This window comes from Crocuta crocuta, unplaced genomic scaffold (assembly GCF_008692635.1).
Source record: "Crocuta crocuta isolate KB4526 unplaced genomic scaffold, BGI_CrCroc_1.0 scaffold24, whole genome shotgun sequence".
Taxonomy (NCBI): Eukaryota; Metazoa; Chordata; class Mammalia; order Carnivora; family Hyaenidae; genus Crocuta; species Crocuta crocuta.
The window spans coordinates 1,939,378-1,958,885 of NW_027530974.1; the positions used below are offsets into that span (position 1 = coordinate 1,939,378).

Here is a 19,508-nt window from a genome sequence, read left to right on the forward strand (position 1 = left end):
TATCTGTTTGAGGCCCTGCTTTCGATTCCATTGGGTATATACCCAGAAGTGGATTTGCTGGATCATAGAGTAATTCTATTTTTAATTTTTGAGGAACCTCCATACTGTTTACCACAGTGGCTGCACCATTTTATATTCCTGCCAGCAGTACACCAGGGTTTCAGTTCATCCACATCCTTGCAAACACTGTTTTTGTGTGTTTTATTTTTAATAGTAGCCATCCTGATGGATGTGAGGTTGGTTCAGCTACATATTAAAGACAAAAATTTCAAAGAGTGGCATAGGATAAATAATTTAACTTATACATCTGGAATAAAGCCCTGCCCTCTTACCATGTTGTATTTATTTCTCTTGCTTTTTTTTTTTTTTTTATTTTGTTTTTGAGACAGGGAGAGAGGGAGGGAGGGAGAGAGAGAGAGAGAGAGACAGAGGGCGCGTGTGCGAGCAGGGGAGGGGCAGAGAAAGAGGTGGGGCAGAAGATCTGAAGTGGGCTCTGACAGTAGAGAGCCTGATGCTGGGCTCGAACTCATGAACTGTGAGATTATGACGGGAGCTGAAATTGGACACTTAACCAACTGAACCACTCAGGTGCCACTCTCTTGCTTTCAGTCTAGATATACTTACCTATGTATTTCTCTCTATTCAGAGGAGTCTATAAAATGTAACATATACAATAGTGCTGGCATTCAGGTTGGAGACCATAATTATATGGAGATTGGTGGAATGAGTTCAGCAGTACTGGAAGGCACCCACATGAACTTGAAAGAAGAGCCAGCTTCTAAATACCAAGATATCTTTGGTAAGATGCCCTTAAGGACCCATTGTCTAGCAAACTTGAACTTTCTTACTTGTTTAGAGGGATCTAATGGAATCCTGAAATTTCTCTTATTATTCTCTCTGAAAATTGTGTTTTCTCTGTAATTTCCATATAAATTTTTTTAATGTTTTATTTATTTCCGAGAGAGAGAGAGAGAGAGAGACAGTGTGAGAAGGGGAGGGTCAGAGAGAGAGGGAGATACAGAATCTGAAACAGGCTCCAGGCTCTGACCTAGCTGTCAGCACAGAGCCTGACATGGGGCTCGAACCCATGAACCGTGAGATCATGACCTAAGCCGAAGTCAGACGCTTAACCTACTAAGCCACCCAGGCGCCCCTGCAATTTCCATATAATTCCTTTGTGATTTACTTATGTTTAATATGGGGATAATTACAATATCTAATTCATGGATTTGTTATGAAAATTAAATGAGTCAGTATGGGTAAATAGCTTAGAACACTGCCTGGCACATAGTTAGGTCTATGAAAGTGTTAAATACATCATCATCAATATTACTACTCAGACCTAGGAGAGGGAGCTCCCTCGGGTCTCCGTCAAGAGGGATTCTGTAAAAGATAGAAGACTATGGCCTCAACAGCACGTCTGTAATAAAAATAATAGGGCTTTCTCTTACAGGGCTCCACTATGCAGGCTCATAATATTAATCCTAAAACACACCTGGGAAAAGCAGTCACGAGGCTAAAACAATGGGATTTAAGAACCTAGCTTTACAATTAACTCTAGGAATGGCAAAACTTTTCTATAAGGGATAGATAGTAAATATTTTAGGCTTCACTGGTCCCGAGGTCTCTGTTGCAACTACTCAAATGACATTGTAGTATAATAGCAGCCAGAGATAATATGTACATGATCAGATATGGCTGTGTTCTAATAAAACTTTGTTTACCAAACCAAGCAGTGGGCCAGATTTGGCCCACAGGCCATAGTTTGCCAATCCCTGACCTAATCCATTTGAAGAATAGTCTATAGCATTCTAAGAGTGGAGGTTCCTAAATTTTAGGCTGACAGAGGTACCTTTGAGAATCTGATGAAACCCAGGGTCCCTCTCCCAGAGAGGTACTGACAACATTTGACAAATATCTTGGGAGGTTTTGGACTGCTGATGTCCAGGGCTGATAACAGAAGCTGCATTGTGGGGAACTGAGGAAAGAGTGGGAGTTGAGGGTAAAAAATGAGATGTCTTTTTCCTTTTGTTCAGCTTTTTGAGGTAGGATGCGCATTAAGGAAAATGTGTGTGGTGGTGATTTTATACTTTAGCTTCCTTTTGTTATTTTTATGAAGAACAAAGGAGAAAGAACTAGTAGAAAGAGAGGTTGTGGCTATAGAAGAGAAGACAGACTTAGGGTAGAGGAGAAATGAGTCCCAAAATAGAACTTGAAAAGTAGATCCCTCATTCCTTAAAAGACCAGGGAACTCACCGTAATTGAATGAGTTCACACTTGATGGTCTCAGTTTCCTTAAGAGAAAAGTGACCTGTTGGGTGCAGGGAATTAGGAGTTAAATGACCTTAATTCTGGCCAAATGTAAGTGGAAAATGCCAAAAGGAACCAAAGTGGTGTTTTCCCTCTTTACATCAGGAAGATCTGATATTAATACGGCCACTGGCTAAATGTGTATAGAACAGCCTAGGAGCCAAGCAGGGGTTTCATTCCCAAAGCCATCGGCTGTGGCTCATATATACCTGTGCTAGGCGGAAGGGGTTCTCTATTGTATTCATATCAAGACTCCAAATGAGCTTCCAGACATGGAAAGTATCACCCAGCGAGTCAATAACTATATAATTAAGAAGTTACCTTTTTTTTTTTTTTACTGTCTTCTCATACTCTTTCTGTAGGTTTTTGAAGCTAGAATGTTCCAAATGGGCTAAAGCATCATGTCTTCTTCTCTTTTCTGTTTGGCAGATAATACCACTAGTCTGACTGATAAACATCTGGACCCAGTCAGGGAAAATCTGGGAAGGCAATGGAAAAACTGTGCGCGTAAGCTGGGCTTCACCGAATCTCAGATTGATGAAATTGACCATGACTATGAGCGAGATGGACTAAAAGAAAAGGTGTACCAGATGCTCCAAAAGTGGCTGATGAGGGAAGGCAATAAGGGAGCCACAGTGGGAAAGCTGGCCTATGCACTCTACCAGTGTGCAAGAATAGACCTTCTGAACTATTTGATACACATCAGCCAGAGCTAATTCCAGAATGGGCTTTGGCAGCATGAGGTAATCTTCTCACTTAGTAACACACTGGAAGTGTGCTGCCTCAGAACATTCAGAATTCTTTCCTCCCTGATTGAGGTTCTGTGTCTGCATAAAAATCTCCTGCATCCCATAGCTGGAGCATGGAAAAGAAATCTACAACAAACAACCCACTAACCAGGAAGAACTATTAATGGCTGAGGTCCACTCCAAANACCAAAAGAGCCTAATTGGGTTTTGAAAGGGAAAGAAGAGATATTTGAGGAAGATATTTTCTTTCAGTACATTCCATAACCTTCATTGATGGTATTCATTTAATTTCCTGGACTATTGTTTGAACAAGAAAAACAAATTCAGAGAAATGAAAACTAAGTCAACTTTCTTATCTAATGCTCTCTTCCCTCCATGTAGGATGTTATTATAACCAGAGTACAGTGAAATTGTGAGTTCTCTTCAAATAGGGTTGGGTTTTGTTTGTGTGTTTGTTTGTTTTTTATATTAAAACTATAGTTCATTCCAAAGCTACAAGGTCTGTTAACTTCAGTATCAACTGTTGTCATCAGTCACTACAGGCTTTAAGAATTACACTCATCAGGAGGACGCAGCATGGTGAATCTGGCTGTCAGAACAGATTCTAGGAACTGGTGACTGATAACAGTATTGTGGCTCTGGTTCTAATTCCCCTCCAGCCCCAACTGATACACATACATACACACCCCTGAGGTGGGGCTGTTAAACAGGATTTCTCAACTTCTGCATTATTGGCATCTTGGGCCAGAATTATCATGGGGGCTGCCTTGTGCTTTGTGGGATTTGGATGTTTGAAAGCGCCCTCTGCCCGCTAGATGCCAATAGTGCTGTCTTCCCCTCCTCTATCCTTGGTTGTGACAAGACACTGCCACATGTTCCCTGGAAGTGCAAAACTGGATCCAGCTGAGAAGAACAGTGCCATAAAGTAATGAACCTCAGCCGCGTATCCACACATATCCAGGCTTAGTATTAGTCGCCACATAGCACTTGATCACACAGACCAAAAGGAAAATTGGAAGGGGAAAGACTCCCAGGCTTTGCTGGGGTGGGGGTGGGGGTGGATCATTGCTTGTCTAAATGTATCCCTTGTACTTTTGTCCTAACAGCGTTTAAATTTTACAGTGTTTAAATTTTCTAAATTCTCAAGAGATTGAATGATCAATGTTTTACAAAGCAAAAATGAAAGTATTTTTAATGGACTTTTAAAAATAAAATTTTGTACCTCAAATATGAGCAACTGAAATGATGTGTTTGTAAATGAAACTGGGCTTCTCTACATAGGTTGACATTTCCTGGATGAACTCTCCTTTTCACCCTCTTGCTATTAGCAGGCAAGAGGAAGTGATGGGATAAAGGAGAAGGTTCTGGAGAGCCTTTTTGGCTCTCAGGATGAAAACTCGCTGCCTTCAGAGGCTGCAGCACTGCCGCCTTTTAAAGATGATTCAGAAGTCTTTCCTCCAGCCCCTACTCTGTCAAAACTGGGCTGAAAAGAGCCAAATTTGTATCTAAAGTGTTTCGATACAAGAAAATCAACTAAGTGAGATGACACAGACTACATGAGGAGAGAGAAGCCTATCCATACCTTCATTCCAAAAAAGATACTCAGACCCTAGGGTTACACTGGTAAATAACACTCACTTCCAGCTCTCACAGCCTTGTGAAATCAGCAGATTTTCTACTTATTGCTGTGGTATTTGTTTTGGCTTCATAAAATGAAGGTAGGTCTTCAGGAATAGTTCTTTCTTTCTCAGAAAAAATTTAAAATAGTTATTTTGATGTACATTTTAATGTGTGTTCATAAAAGTTTTTCTTTTATAATAATGTAAATAAAACTAGGCATTTACTAAGATAAATGGCTTAGCCAATTGCAGATAAAAGTGTTTTCCATCAGAAGTGGGCTGTGACACTACAGTGGAAAACAAGCTCAAGCTGACTTTATGAATGGTAAAAATTTCCTTGCCAGAATGTGCAATAGTAGCTGATACTAATTCTCATGTCAACGAGATCACTTCTTTTTATCACATCCATTGTAGGATAAAAAATATCTGCTAACTGCCAAAACTGAATGTAATACAAAATCATGGTTGAATTTTAAAGTTTACTTTATTTAACCCATCAGGTTTTAATATTTTAGGAGGAATAAGAAATGAAATATTGATGGTTTTTGCCCATTGCAATCAGCCAGGGTTACTGTGCAATTTCACTGAAAAGGACTGAAGAGAAACAAAACAAAACACTAGGTATTTATATGGTCAAGACTTTAGAAATATCTGAAAGAATTTTTATTTTTAATTTTACTTTTTGTGTTATTATTTTTAAAGTAATTCAAACTGGGGCTTGAACTCCTGACCCCGAGATCAAGAAACCAAGAGTCTCAGGCTGTACCCACCGAGCTAGCCAGGCATCCCCAAAGAAGCATCTGATTACAAGGAAATTGTTGAAAGCCTAATGCTACTACAGTGAATTCCATAAAACATAACAATCCAAGTACAGGTTTTGAAATCAAGCAGGCTTAAATTCTCTTCTGCCACTCTAGCTGTGTACCCAGGGCCTGCTTCCTAACCTCTCTTAATCTCAGTTTCCTCATCTTATAGAGAGGGCAATAGGGTTGATGTGAGGACTAAAATAATGCATCATAAGGTGCTGGGCACAAGGTTACTTTTTAATTAAAACTGCACAATAGTGTTATACATAAAGGACTAGTTCTCAAGTGTACACTTCAAAACAAATTGTGACCAATAACTTAAAGCCTCAAGGTGCTACCATTTTTGCTAATTTATCAGTGGGATAACATGTTAAAATTGTAGACAACTATTTTTAACTCTCATGATCTGAGGCTCATGAGGGTCAACCTCTCAAGAAAAAATAAGGAAATGTTGACCCACAAAGATATCTGAAAGTCAGATGATAACAGCTGAAATGTATTTCTCTTTCCTTCTATTGAATTTTTTTTAACATTTATATATTATTGAGAGACAGAGCATGACCACTGGAGGAGCAGAGAGACGGGGAGACACAGAATCCCAAGCAGGCTCTAGGCTCTGAGCTGTCAGCACAGATCCCTACCTTCAGGCTGGAACTCAAAAACAGCAAGATCATGACCTGAGCTGAAGCTGGATGCCTAACCAACTAAAATTGGCGCCCCAATTTCTCTTTCCTTCTGTGTGGGGAAATTGATGTGATAGATTTATGTTGAAGAATATTTTTCCTCGAGAAACTCAAATGGGCCAGAGAGGATACTGCAGGTATCAGCACCCCCATGGCTATAACATAATGTTACATAATGTCTCAAAGTTCATATTATGGCATATGTCAGAATTTCCATCCTTTTAAATAAAAAGTTTAAATCATAATAAAAAATAATCGAAAAAAATTTTAATGTTTATTTGAGAGAGAGCGAGGTAGGGGCAGAGAGAGAGGGAGACACAGAGTCTGAAGCAGGCTCCAGGCTCTGGGCTGTCAACAGAGAGCCAGACGTGGGGCTTGAACTCACAAACCATGAGATCATGACCTCAGTCGAGGTTATAGGCTTAACCAACTGAGCCACCCAGGTGCCTCTCCATCCTTTTTAAAGAACAATATTCCATAATATGTATACACAGGTATAAACCTTCATCCCTCCATTGACATTTGGGTTGCTTTCCAATTTTCCATTTTGGCCATTTTTAATAATGCTAGGACCATGGATGTGTAAATATCTTTAAGACACTGTTTTCAATTCTTGAGGGTATATACCCACAAGTGGACTTGCTGGATCATGTGATAATTCTACCTTTAATTGTTTTGAGTACCTGCCATGCTATGTTCCACTACCACTGCACTATTTTATATTCCCACCAGCAGTGTACAGGGTTCCAATTTCTCCACATGTCCTCGCCAACACTTTTGCTTTTTGGGTTTTTTGGTATGGGTTTGCCATACCAAACAATGGGTATGAGGTAATGTGAAGGAAAAGTTTTAATGCCATCATATCTAGAAGCAAATGCATTTCCCTCCACCGACAGCAGCCAGCCTTGAAGCCCCCTCCTGCGCCCACCCGTCCTAACCCCCGTCTCACCACCCACTCCCTGAGAATAGCTGCATCCGGGATGCGGCCCCGCCTCTCTGGAGCTACGGGTCGCCGGGGCCCTGGGCAGAGAGGAGCCGACTGGTTCGTGCCCCTGGCGAGCCACAGCTGGCACCCAGAGTGGAGACGAACTGTGTTGGAAGTACCTGTGGAACTTCGAGCCCCATCTCTGACAAGGGTCACAAACAGTGCGGCGGGCCACTGGTCATACCATCCCGGCGGCGATACGCTCTGGCCGGAAATTCAGGAGCCTCCGTGTTCTCCCGGGAACTGCGGAGGGGTGAGGGCTGCCGCCAGGCCTAGACGCTCGCTCGCGTGCTGGCTACGGGCCGCCGCGGGCCGCTCTGGGGCGGGGCTCAGGCTCGTTCTCCCGCGGTGGGGCGGGGCCCGCTCTGGGCGGTCGGCGGACCCGGCGCATGCGTGCTCCGGGGTTCGGCGGGATCTGTGACCATGGCTGAGGAGCTGGGCCGCAGGTCCGTGTCGCGGCTGCGGCTTCTTCTGTCGTTTCTGAAGCCTGGGAACTACGTCCCGCGTGCTGGGCCTGCAGCCGCATTCGGGTAATGCCAGCTGCACTCCGCGGGCCCCTGAGGCCAGCCGCCGGGGCTCAGCCTCGCCTCCCTCTTGCCCCTTACTCCGAGACCCGCGCCTGCCCCACCTGGGTGTACGGGAGGCGGTAGAGCTCACCTCCACCTCTGCTGCTCCCAAGCCCCTAAGCAGGTCCCAAGCCCCTAAGTCGTCGTTGTCATCTTCTTCTTCTTCTCCTTCTCTTTTCTTTTTTTGCTTAGTTTGAACTTTAACGTGCAAAGGAACCGCCTTGAGAACCTGGGAAAATTCACAATCCTTAGCCGACCCTTAGAGGTTCTGATGTAGGTGGAGAAGGCCAAGATCTGCCCTTTTCTTTTCTTTTCTTTTCTTTTCTTTTCTTTTCTTTTCTTTTCTTTTCTTTTCTGACACTCCCTATCCTCCACGCGTACTTTGAGATCCCCACAACCATGGGATCATGACCTGAGCCAAAATCTAGAGTCCCAGGCTTGACCAACTGAGCCATACAGGCGCCCTCCCCATTTTAAAAATATCTGACCTACTGTCTTAAAAATGAGGGTCCTTGGTCCCAAGAGATGCTAAGCAGAAAATGTAGTTAGAGCAGCATGAAGCTTGCTTTTCTTTATTCTACCTGTACACAAATGTACAAAGGATATATATGCAATTAACTGTTGATCAGTTCCATTTATGGGAAAAGTCCAATGCAAGATGGGTACCTGGCATTTAGAATTTGAGTTGATCTGAGACACCTGGGTGACCCAGTCGGTTAAGCGTGGAACTTCGGTTCAGGTGGTGATCTCAGGGTTTGTGGGTTCAAACCCAGGGGTGGGCTCTGTGCTGGCAGTTCAGAATCTGGAGCCTGCTTGGGATTCTGTGTCTCTCCGCGCCCTCTCTGCCCCCACCCCTGCTTGTGCTCTGTCTCTCAAAAATGAATAAACGTTAAAAAGAAAATTGGAATTTGAATTGATCTAATGTGGAAACTTCTCACTTCAAAATTTAATTTGGAAGGAGGAGAAAACTCTGACCACCTTTAAGTTTTTATGTTGTGATGAACTAATTCTTGAGTTTGCTATTTGATTTAAATTCTTTTTAAATATAATTTCAGAACTTTTAGAAGACTTTTGGGAGACTATTTTAATACAGATGGGAAAAATATGTTAATGTTCACAGCTGTATAAATCTACATTGAAAAATGGCAATTTATCCAGTTTCCTATTTGTAGAAAGAGATTGAAATAAGGTTACTATGTGCCAATACTCAAGTTAAGATAGGTTATTTCATGGTTGCAGGAGGGCCATATCCATTTAGTATAAATCGTTCTTCCTAAAACATCTCAGAAAAACCGATTTCTCTGGATTTTGAACTGCCATTTTGTAAATGCAGTTGCAAGTTGATACTACATGTAATCAGAGAAAACCAGAAGTGGTATTCGTTAATCCTGAAATGAGGCTGCAGCTCAGTGTAAGCAGGTGAAAGCGCTCCTTTGCCTCAGAACAGCCAGTGCCCAGCCTCCACCTGAGTTATGTTCTAAAAGCTTGTTTTTGCAAGTCTGTTGTTTGGAACTGTCTTTTCTTTTGTAGTCTGTAAAGTGGTTTGTTCCAGGACCAGGTAAGAAGACTTTTCTACCTGCAGTTGGATATTATGTACAGTTTACAGTATTAATAATTGATAGCACCTAACCACCTGTCCAAAGAAAAATGTTTTTTGAGTTCAACCTTGGGATCTCTGCCTGAGAATCAAAGAGCCTCCTTTTCCTGGTGCCTGCCACCATGTTCTTTCTGTCTGGCATTCAGGGTCAGAGTGGCCCCAGGGCCAGAGCCCTGTGGGGACTTTGTTCAATGACGTTACAGAAAAAAACGGGCCTCTGGTGTTTACATGGCTGCATTGCTAATTCCTATCTGCACAAGTGTAAGCACCTGTGTCCTCAACCTGGCGATTGAGAAGAGGTTTTTGGCAGCCTCGATTAATGCCAGTGGGTGGGGTAATATGAGAGTGGCATGTACCTCTGGTGTGGGGACATACAGGATATTGATGACAAGGCACTAGGGGCATTTTCTTTCTCCTTAGCCCAGGTGCAAGCCCCCTCAACGTTTGGCCCCAACCTTTGCTCCCTCTTTGCCCCATACACCTGCCAGGCTGAACACTGCCTTTCCCCCCACATATGTTCCCACCGGGCCTTTGATCATGCTATTTCTTCTAGGAGCACCCTCCCCACATCCTTTTTTCAGAATTTTACTCCTCTTGGAAATTAATTCAAATGCTACGTTTTCACTCCTCTTCAGATACCTTTAACTCAATCCTAATATGGTCTCTGTCTCTCCTGTAAAACCCTCTTCTGCCTTAGTAAACCCTTCTCTGACACTGAGTTCCCATTCTGCCAAATCTAGACTACATGGTTTGTTTTTACATTCATCTTAGGCAACCAAAAGATGGGATAGGGATAATGGGGGGGGGTTGAAATGGGGAATCAAAACACAGGTACAGCAAAATGCAAAGGGAATTTAGAGGTTTTTTGCAGAAGAGACTTCAGGATGATTGTGAAAGCTGAAGGAAAGGAAGCCCCTGAAAGACAGTGCCCTTGCAGGGGCCCTTGAACAGATGTACCCAGTGAGAGTGAGCACACCCAGCCACGAAAAGCCACTGTCTTGGGTGTTGAGAAAGATTCTGTGCAGGGTGGGGTTCTTCTCAATGTGCATAACCTCACAGCACAAAATGATTCTTACAAATCATTTACAAAGTGATTTGCCCTTGACTGCTGCAAGAAGGGGAGACCCTCAAAGATCCTTAGGGTGTGAGGTGTACTAAAGGTACACATTATCACTAGCATGAGCTATGCAAATCCTAGCCCCCTCTGGCTAGGGAGCTGCCTCATTCCTGTGTGGTGCGTATAGGAAATACTAATAACTTGTTCCAGCCAGTCTCCTCCTGCTCCTTGCCTCAGTCAAAACCTACACCTCCCTGACAGTTTGCAGAGTGAATCTCTTGTCTTTTTTTTTTTTTTGATGTTTTTTAATTTATTTTTGAGAGAGAGAGAGAGACAGCGTGAGCAGGAGAGGGTCAGAGAGAGAGGGAGTTACAGAATATGAAGAAAGGCTCCAGGCTCTGAGCTAGCTGTCAGCACAGAGCCTGACGTGGGGCCTGAACGCATGAACCGTGAGATCATGACCTGAGCCGAAGTCAGACGCTTAACCGACGGAGCCACCCAGGCGCCCCATGAATCTCTTGTCTTTATCTTCTCTCCTGCTAGACTGTGGGCAAAACAGATGTGTCCATAAATGTTTGTGGAAATGAATCTTTATTTCTAGAGTATTACTTTTATCTGGATACCAGAGCCATCTGAACAGTAAAAATGAATGACTCTGAAGAATAGGACATTGATAAGTAATGTTGCAGTGTCAGTATGACCCACTCTTGTTTCAGCAGCTTTGTTATTGCTCCTCATAATTTTTCTATAGATAATGAGCTTATGGTTATATCTGGCTTTATTACCACCAGTTCTCTCATGTTTGCAGAAATTGTGTTAATACTTGGTGTACCTGCATTCAAGACGCCCGTTTCTGCATGCTCATTTGAAATGGGCGTGGGACGAAACCCAAAGAGGAAAGAGGACCTCATTTTGCAAAAAGTGTTTCATTTCAATAAGCATTTTAACTAACTGCAGAGATAGGGGGTAGAGAGTACAAAAAAGAAAACGGGAGGCAGCAGTTAATTTAAATTCCTTCATATTCTGTGGGGAGAAGAGGGGCGCCTCCTTCCCGCATCTGTCCTGGCGTGCCAAAATGTCCCTTCTGCATGTCACTCAGTTATCTGGGAAATTGGTGGGGAGGCTGCTAGGGCCTGATGCAGGAGCCATGTATATGCCCTATTGCTGTGTATCCCTGGTTAGTCATTCTAGAGCTTCTGGGAGAGCAGGAGAGGACAGGTTCTTCAGAGCAGGACCTTTGGTAAGGTACTCACGTTGAGTCAGAACAGACCCTGGCCTTGGTCCTGGCCCAAGGTGTGGGGCCAAGGAAAGCCCTGGCTCAGGGAGGGCTCTTGGATGGAACATTATGAACCTGGCTGTTTAACAATCAACACAAATATTTCAATATGTTAAAAACTGGTCTGGCCACAGCAGTGCTGACAAGCATTCCTGCTAAGAATGCTCCTGTGGCTGGCTAGAGAACATGAGAGGCCATACTCCTAAGGGCCACCAGGGGACCCCCGAGACCACCTCACCCTTAGGAACACTGCCGATGCAGCTGAAGGTCAGGTAGCCCCTTTAGATCTGCTCCAAGGTTTACACCATTGTTCACCCTCGAGTTCCATTGTGTGGAGCCCCTGCATCAACCTGCACCCTGGCACCCCTGGCTTCCAGCTCACCAGGCACGTGCCCATAGGACTGTGTGGCCACTGGTTGCGGCAACCTCTCAGTACTTTTGTAGGGTAAGCCCTGGGCTGGTAATGTAGGATATTCACAGATGAAGGCTCAGTTCAGATCTGCAGTCTTTAGTAAGGTCCCTTTTTAGGCTGGGAAAACTTAAGCACAAATCAAAGTAATCAAGGAAGCTTGAGGAGGGTCTTGGGGCTGACATGGGTATGTAAAAGGAAAGTTTTGTCATATTAACATTTGTGCTGCTAAGTAATTTTTCTTTGGGGATGGGATTTTTCTCTTCCAGCACCTCAGTAACCTCTGCCAAAGTGGCTGTGAATGATGTCCTCTTGCATTATCAGCAGACTGGAGAGGGAGAGCATGCGGTCCTGCTGCTTCCTGGAATGTTGGGTCTGGAAGTTTCTTTATGGGATTTGCATGCTGTGTAGTCTCAGATGCATTCACAATAGTAGATGCCAACTACTGATTATTAATTTTAGGGCTTTGCTGAAATGCTTTAAGGGTTATTTATTTTGAGGAGAGGGAGGGAGACACAGAATCCCAAGCAGGCTCCAGGCTCTGAGATCTCAGCACAGAGCCCGACACAGGGTTCGAACCCATGAACCACAAGATCATGACCTGAGCCAAAATCAGATGCTCAACTGACTGAGCCACCCAGGCACCCCTTAAATGCTTTAGTAATTGCTACAAATTTAAGTGATTCAGAAAAGAAAGATAACTTTCTACTTTATATATTCTTTATTCCTTTAAATACCCAGGTTTTTTTTTCTCATACAGATATAGTGTGTAGTGGCCTACAGTTTGGGAAGATGACAGAGGTCAAGAAAAGGGGTGTGGAAAGAAGGGATAGTAAAGACAGAAGATGAGCTAGTGACCACCTGTCCCAGTGTGCCTGGAATTGAGGGGCTCCAGGATGCAAGACTTCCAGTGCTAAAAGATGGAAGGATCACCCTGTTGCAGTTGATTATATGCTCAGTTAAAATAAGAGCTAAGAACAAGACTTAGTTTAAAGCCGTTTTGTAAATCAAAATTAGATTGGTATGAATGGAGCATAGTGAAGCCAGCAGGATCTCGTTTTCCAGATCAGTAATTTACATGTAGGCAGTTCAGGGGGATGATTTCCAGTGATCCCAGGACATCGCAAATTTGGTTTTAAGGGTTTTAGTATTGTTTTGATTTAGTTAAATAATCCCAATATATACTATTTCCTTATGACTTTTGGAATAAGATGCTAAAATTTTTAATTACTTGATAGTTCCACTTGACTGAGCCTCAGCTGATTGTGGTACCATTGTAGCTATTGAAGCATCTTTGTCTAGATAGTGTTTAGTATTTTCTTCCTCCTAAGTTTTTGTAACAAAGGAGGACATTTACTCCAGTGACTGGTGTAGATCTAAAGATATCTGTAAAAGCAGTGAACCAGTTGCCGGCTTAGATTTCCATTATTTCAGTATTGTGATTATGGTTCAGGCATAAAACACTTTTGACCACTTAATTTTTTTATGTAAAACATTAACCTGATCTCCAAATCAAAAACCATGAGATTCTCTCTTCTAGTCCCTTGTCACCTAGCACCTAGTACCTTCCCCACAAGCAGTCAGTATCGGTGTGTTTCCTTCTCAGGTATCATATACTGGTAACTATTCCTTAAAATAGTTTTGTAAAGGTTTTAGTATTCTTTAGTATTTAGTATTTGGTATTCATATGTATACCTGTGGGCCAGAAAGGAAGTGTCTCATTATTTCTGAAATTGGTCTTGAATTAGATTGTTCCCTTTTCCCACCTTCTCACCTCCTGTACCTCCTTCAGGGTGGTTCCCATGTGGAAGTCTCTTCAGTCCAGGGACCATAAGAGATGATTCGTGTGTCATAGCAGTAGACATGCACTTGAAAGCCATTTATATTTTTGCCTTAGGTTTTCTGGATGATTTATTTACCTGATGTTGAGAAAGGTAGATCTTTCCAGAAAGAATGGTAGTCATTGATTACATTAAATGATCCTGTACCATCTTGAAAGACATTTTCTAATACTAGCTTGTTTATCAAGCATGATGTTGAGTATCCACGTGTGGCCTTGAGCTATGAGTCCTTAGAAACTAAGCAGACTTTAAAAATGAAATGCTGACTGGTCCCTGGACAGGGTTCCTTGAGAGTCTGACCTTCCTTCCAGGCCACGTGCAGTAGGTGTGTGCACACAGTGGCTGTGACTTCGTGAGTGGGCTGGGAACTGCCAGTCAGGTCCACTACAGGCTCAAGAACATAGTTCTGCTGGTTAACATTTGCTGCTGTTTTAGTGATATAAGCTAATTTGATTTCCTCCCTCCATACCCTGCCTTCCCCCTCATTTCAGTGTTTTGGTTGAGTTTTCTGGTATTTATTTATAACCAGAAAATAAAATCTTCAGGGCTGTTCACATTTGCTTAGTAAAAAACACCTGAGAATTTAGAATTCTCCTTTGAATAACTTGTACCAAACCTCATAAATTTGTTGGCAGATAATATTGGGGTCTCTCCCATTTATAACAGTCATTTTTAAAATAATTTTTTAACATTTATTTATTTTGAGAAACAGAAGCAGAACAGAGCAGAGAGAAAGAGAGGGAGACACAGAATCCAAAGCAAGCTCTAGGCTCTGAGCTGTCAACACAGAACCTGATATAGGGCTTGAACCCAAGAATCATGAGATCATGACCTGAGCTGAAGTAGGACGCTTAACCACCTGAGCCACCCAAGCGCCTTTTTAAAAAGAAAGGAAAAATAACCCAGAAACATATCATATCAATAAATCAATTTCTATGCAGTTTCATGAATTCCTTTTTTTTCTTTTTTTAAGGAAGATTGTTTGAAGAAGTATCAATAGTGCTGAAATAATACAGGGCCAAATGAATTGGGGCCTCTGTCCTCAAGGTAGCCACTAGGAGGAGACAAAATGCAGGTCTGAACTCCACCAGGAAAGGAAGTCAGCCTTCTAGTAAATGGATTTTATCATCAAAAAAACTGCTGACTGCATCCCACTGTCTAAGTTTGAGGAGACACTAGTTACTTTGTTTTAAGATTGTATTTGTCTCTGCTTTTACTGTAATGTGTTTGAAATAATGAAATCCTTCACCTGAGGGAAACCACGTGACTGTTTTTAGGAAGTGGAGAGACTGATTTTGGACCTCAGATTAAGAACCTCAATAAGAAGCTCTTCACAGTGGTTGCCTGGGATCCTCGAGGATATGGACATTCCAGACCCCCAGATCGAGATTTCCCATTGGACTTTTTTGAAAGGGATGCAAAAGATGCAGTTGATTTGATGAAGGTGGGTCTCTTAGGGAAGAGCCCAGAGGAGGGAGGATGATGGGGCCTGTCTTCATCTATTTCTTGTTTTTTATTTCTACAGGGGTGATACCATGTGATTCTTATAGAAAATTCAAGGAGTTCAATCAGATAGGTATAGTTAGTAGAATAAGGAAGTAGAAATATCCCACAGTCCAACTATTTAGAGATATCACAATTATGACTTTGAGACTGCCTTTCCAGCCAATCTTCTGACACATTAAATACACAGTATTATATTGATGGCATCATACTGTATCTAATGTTTTTTCCAACTTAATCTTCGTAGAACAATTTGTCGAGGAGATACTTCCATGTTAATACATACAAATTTACCTAAATCTTATAATAGTCACATAGTATTCCATTGTAGAGAGGAACTATCTTATTTCACATCTCTCTCATGATAGATAAATGACTTAATTTTTAAGTTGCTTTTTTTGTGATTATGAACAGCAGGGCAGTGAACATTGTTTTGTCCATGGATGTTTTAGTTCTTTTATAAACACTGTTGCTGTGGGCACCCTGGACCTGTCTCCTGATACACATGTGCAAAAGTTCCATACATTTCTAGGGAATGATGCCATTTATAGAAGATGCAAATGTTCATTTGACAAGATAGTGCCAAATCATCATCCATGTGACTTGTTGCAATTTATAGTCCCATCAGTATCTTGGACTGAAATTTGTTAAATCTCTAATTTTCCAAGTCATTCTAGTTTTACTTCCGGACAACATCTCTCTGATGTAATCTTTGTTCAATTTCCTTGTCAAACACATTTTCAGAGCCTGGTTGATATTAGGACTAATATAACCTCCCCGGGACAGCATTCTCTTCCAGCCTGTCTCCAGCCAGTTCTTCCCACACTTGCTTTTATCAGATGCAGTGACTTCATTTCATCCAGTAAATATCAAGTTCCCCTCTCTAATCTATATTACTATTCTCAAAGTCTTTGCTCAGGTGTGGGTGTGCATGCCCATGTAATTTATCATTTCCAAGGACAGCTGATCTCCACTGTTTACAGAGATTTTATCCAAACAGAAGATGTAGTTCCCTCATAATTCAAAACAATACTGTGTACTTAGCTTCTTACAATACACATTTACACCAGAACTAAATGAGAAAAAAACATTTCTGTCATCAAATGCTGGCTAGGACTTTTCGTTAATTACCAAGTGATGCTCCAAATCCCACACTGTATCGATTTGGATGATTGTTAATGATCAGATTCTTCTAGTAGAGAGGAGCAATCACCTGTGCTGTGCATTTCATTGTATTTATCACAGACACTGAAGTTTAAGAAGGTGTCCCTTTTGGGGTGGAGCGATGGTGGTATTACAGCACTCATAGCAGCTGCGAAATATCCATCTTACATCAACAAGATGGTGATCTGGGGAGCCAATGCCTACGTGACTGAGGAAGATGAAACCATTTATCAGGGTAGGTTTCATGAACTGGAGATATCGTGACAAGTAGCATTTTGCCCTCCTCCTCTCATGTCTTACTGTGACATGTACTGACAAGTCCTGTCTCATCTGCTTCCAGTTCTCAGCTCTGCAGTAGGAAGAGTAACAAATTCTTGGAAGTAAGACAGTCTAACCAGTCTGTGTTTTAAATTTTTTTTTAAGTTTATTTATCTTTGAGAAACAGAGACAGAGTGTGAGTGGTGGAGGAACAGAGAGAGAGGGAGACACAGAATCTGAAGCGGGCTCCAGGCTCTGAGCTGTCACCACAGCCCGATGGGCTTGAACTCACGAACTGTGAGATCATGACCTGAGCTGAAGTCGGACACTTAACCAACTGAGCCACCCAGGTGCCCCTAACCAATTTGTCTTTTAAAGTTTCTGTTCCAGAGTGACACTTTCATGCCTCACGAAAAGGTTTTATAAAACTCAGTGTTCACATTTCCTGCTCCTGATAGTGAACGTCAGGGAGGGAGGGGTTGATGTAAAGTGTTATTTATAGTCTCATTTACAATAATGTGAGTGTAAAAAGGAACACTGTATTCAAATATGAAACCTTATATTTTGATAAAGAATTTTCTTTGCAATTATCATTTTATTAGGTTGTCCTTCAAGCATATCTTTGATGTTTTTAGAGGCAGAACAGGGGCCAGCAAACCTGGCAGCCTGTGGGCCAAATCCAGCCTGACATCTGTTTTCATAAGGCCAGGCGCTGACTGAGAAGGCTAATGTTTTAGGACCTGGAGATCAGCCTGGGATGTCCCCTCCATCCCTGTTTCCTCCTCTGCTCCCAGTGTTGCTGCCCAGGGCCTGTGCTGGTGGCCACTTACACACTGGTGACTCTTGGCAATTACCATGTACTTAGCTGTGGAATTTCAGTCAGGGACTCCGGAGTTGCTTAGCCTCCAGCAAGCTGACCAAATTGAAACTGCTTAACTCTCTGGAGGAGAGAAGGGCACATTAGGATCTGGGGGTGTCAGGGGCAAAAAGCAAAAGTGGCCTGGCCACCACCACCATCTGCCAGCCTGACCCACCAGGACCCTCTTCTTCAGTCTGGTAGCTTTTTATCCTGAGCATGTTTCCATTGGATCCCAGATGGCTCTTCCCAGGCAGTTAGGGTCAAGCAGGTCAGAGGTTCCTCACCTTTAATCTATCTACCTAATAATTGTGATTTTGCCTCTTAGCTTGTAAAACCAAAAAAGTTACTCTCTTGCCCTTGACAGAAAGCATTTGCAGACACAAGCCCTGGGATATCACAAGTCTGCTTTTATTCATCTGTCTGCAATTCACATGATTTAAGGAAGCTTCTTAATGACAGTGCTCTGTTGTAGACTCTTAGCTCTTTATACTGTTTGGTAAGGAACTATGAAACTTTTTTTTTAATGTTTATTTTTGAGAGAGAGACAGAGAACCAGCAGGGGAGCAGCAGAGAGAGAGAGAGAGAGAGAGAGAGGCAAACAGAGGATCCAAAGCAGGCTCTACGCTGACCGCAGACAGCCTGATGCAAGGCTCTAAAACTCACAAACCTGACCTGAGCCAAAGTCAGACACTTAACCAACTGAGCCACCCAGGTGCCCCAGAACTATGATCTAGTGATCCATCCTAATCAGCACTCTTGCCTGTCCTTATTTTATCCCTCCTGGGTTCAAAGGAATGAAAATATTTTAAACTGAATGAAAATGCATGTGATAATGCCTGCCCTTGTAGTGTTTGTGCGATAATTCCGGTATCTGGGTCATTTTGGGGTCGGCATTTGTTGGTTGTCTTTTTCCTTAACAATTGGTCAGATGTGCCTGGTTTGGGGTTGTAGGTTTGTTTTTGTTTTTTTCATTTATGTATTTTTTTGTTTGGTATGTTGGTTAATTTGGGACTGCTTTTATTGTACTATGTTGTGAGAATCAGTGTTCTGTTAGAATTCTGAGGAATACTTGTTTTGCTTTTTTCACCCCCTTGGCATGCAGTCAACCTGGTTAGGTTCATATGGCAAATTCTGTTTAGCCTTCGGTGGGTGTTATTTCCAGCATCAGGTCAGTTCTCAAAGCTTCTTCATGCCTTCCCCACACAAGCCCCACTCACGCGATGCTGGGACTTTGGCAGTGGTTTATATGGTAGTTTAGTTCTTGAAGCTTATGCTGTATGCTTTTTTTTGCATCTTCCCCATGCACGCAGAGCCTAGGGGTGAATGACTTCATCAGTTCATATGCAGACTTAGAGACCCCCTTCAAAGCTCCTATGACCAGAAAGATTTCTCTCAGAAAGACAGGTTTCAGTGCCCAACCCCCTCCCTCCCTTCTGTTGTACAATTCTGTGCATCTGGAGCCATCTTCAGGGCAAAGCAGCCAGAAAAAAGAGATGGTAAAAAAATAACAGGGATTTTGCCTACAGTCTTCAGATACCTAGGACTCCTTTTTCTGGTACCTTTGGTGAGAGCCAACCTTGTCTTGGGGTTTTAGGTAGCTGCCCTGACCCTGTGCTAGTAGTGCAGCCCCTGGCCTGTGTACCTTCACAGCTTGGATTCAGGTGAGAAGAAAGAGATAGAGAAAAAGCAGACTCCCTCATGCAGGGTAACCTGGTCCTGGTCCTCTGTCTACCTCTAAGGGTCTTCCTCTCTAGTTTCTGTTTTTAATGCCTGCCATGCACATGTGCGATTCACTCCCTACCCCATATTTCAAAATTGGGAAGAAA

General features: G+C 42.6%; 2 protein-coding genes across 3 annotated transcripts in view; both read left to right on the top strand.

Moving 5' to 3' along the window:
- RIPK1 (receptor interacting serine/threonine kinase 1) overlaps positions 1-3,251 on the top strand; it is a 40,852-nt gene extending 37,601 nt beyond the window's left edge. For both annotated transcript variants that reach the window (XM_077770025.1, XM_077770026.1), the window contains 2 exons: positions 647-799; positions 2,740-3,251. In XM_077770025.1, coding sequence (XP_077626151.1) covers positions 647-799; positions 2,740-3,026 — 440 coding nt within the window. In that variant the 3' untranslated portion in view covers positions 3,027-3,251. The remainder of the gene's footprint in view (positions 1-646; positions 800-2,739) is intronic.
- Positions 3,252-7,566: 4,315 nt separating this feature from the next.
- The window catches only part of BPHL (biphenyl hydrolase like), a 34,305-nt gene continuing 22,363 nt past the window's right edge, over positions 7,567-19,508 (top strand). The window contains exons 1-4 of the mRNA XM_077770027.1: positions 7,567-7,682; positions 12,327-12,430; positions 15,176-15,342; positions 16,647-16,800. Coding sequence (XP_077626153.1) covers positions 7,576-7,682; positions 12,327-12,430; positions 15,176-15,342; positions 16,647-16,800 — 532 coding nt within the window. The 5' untranslated portion in view covers positions 7,567-7,575. The remainder of the gene's footprint in view (positions 7,683-12,326; positions 12,431-15,175; positions 15,343-16,646; positions 16,801-19,508) is intronic.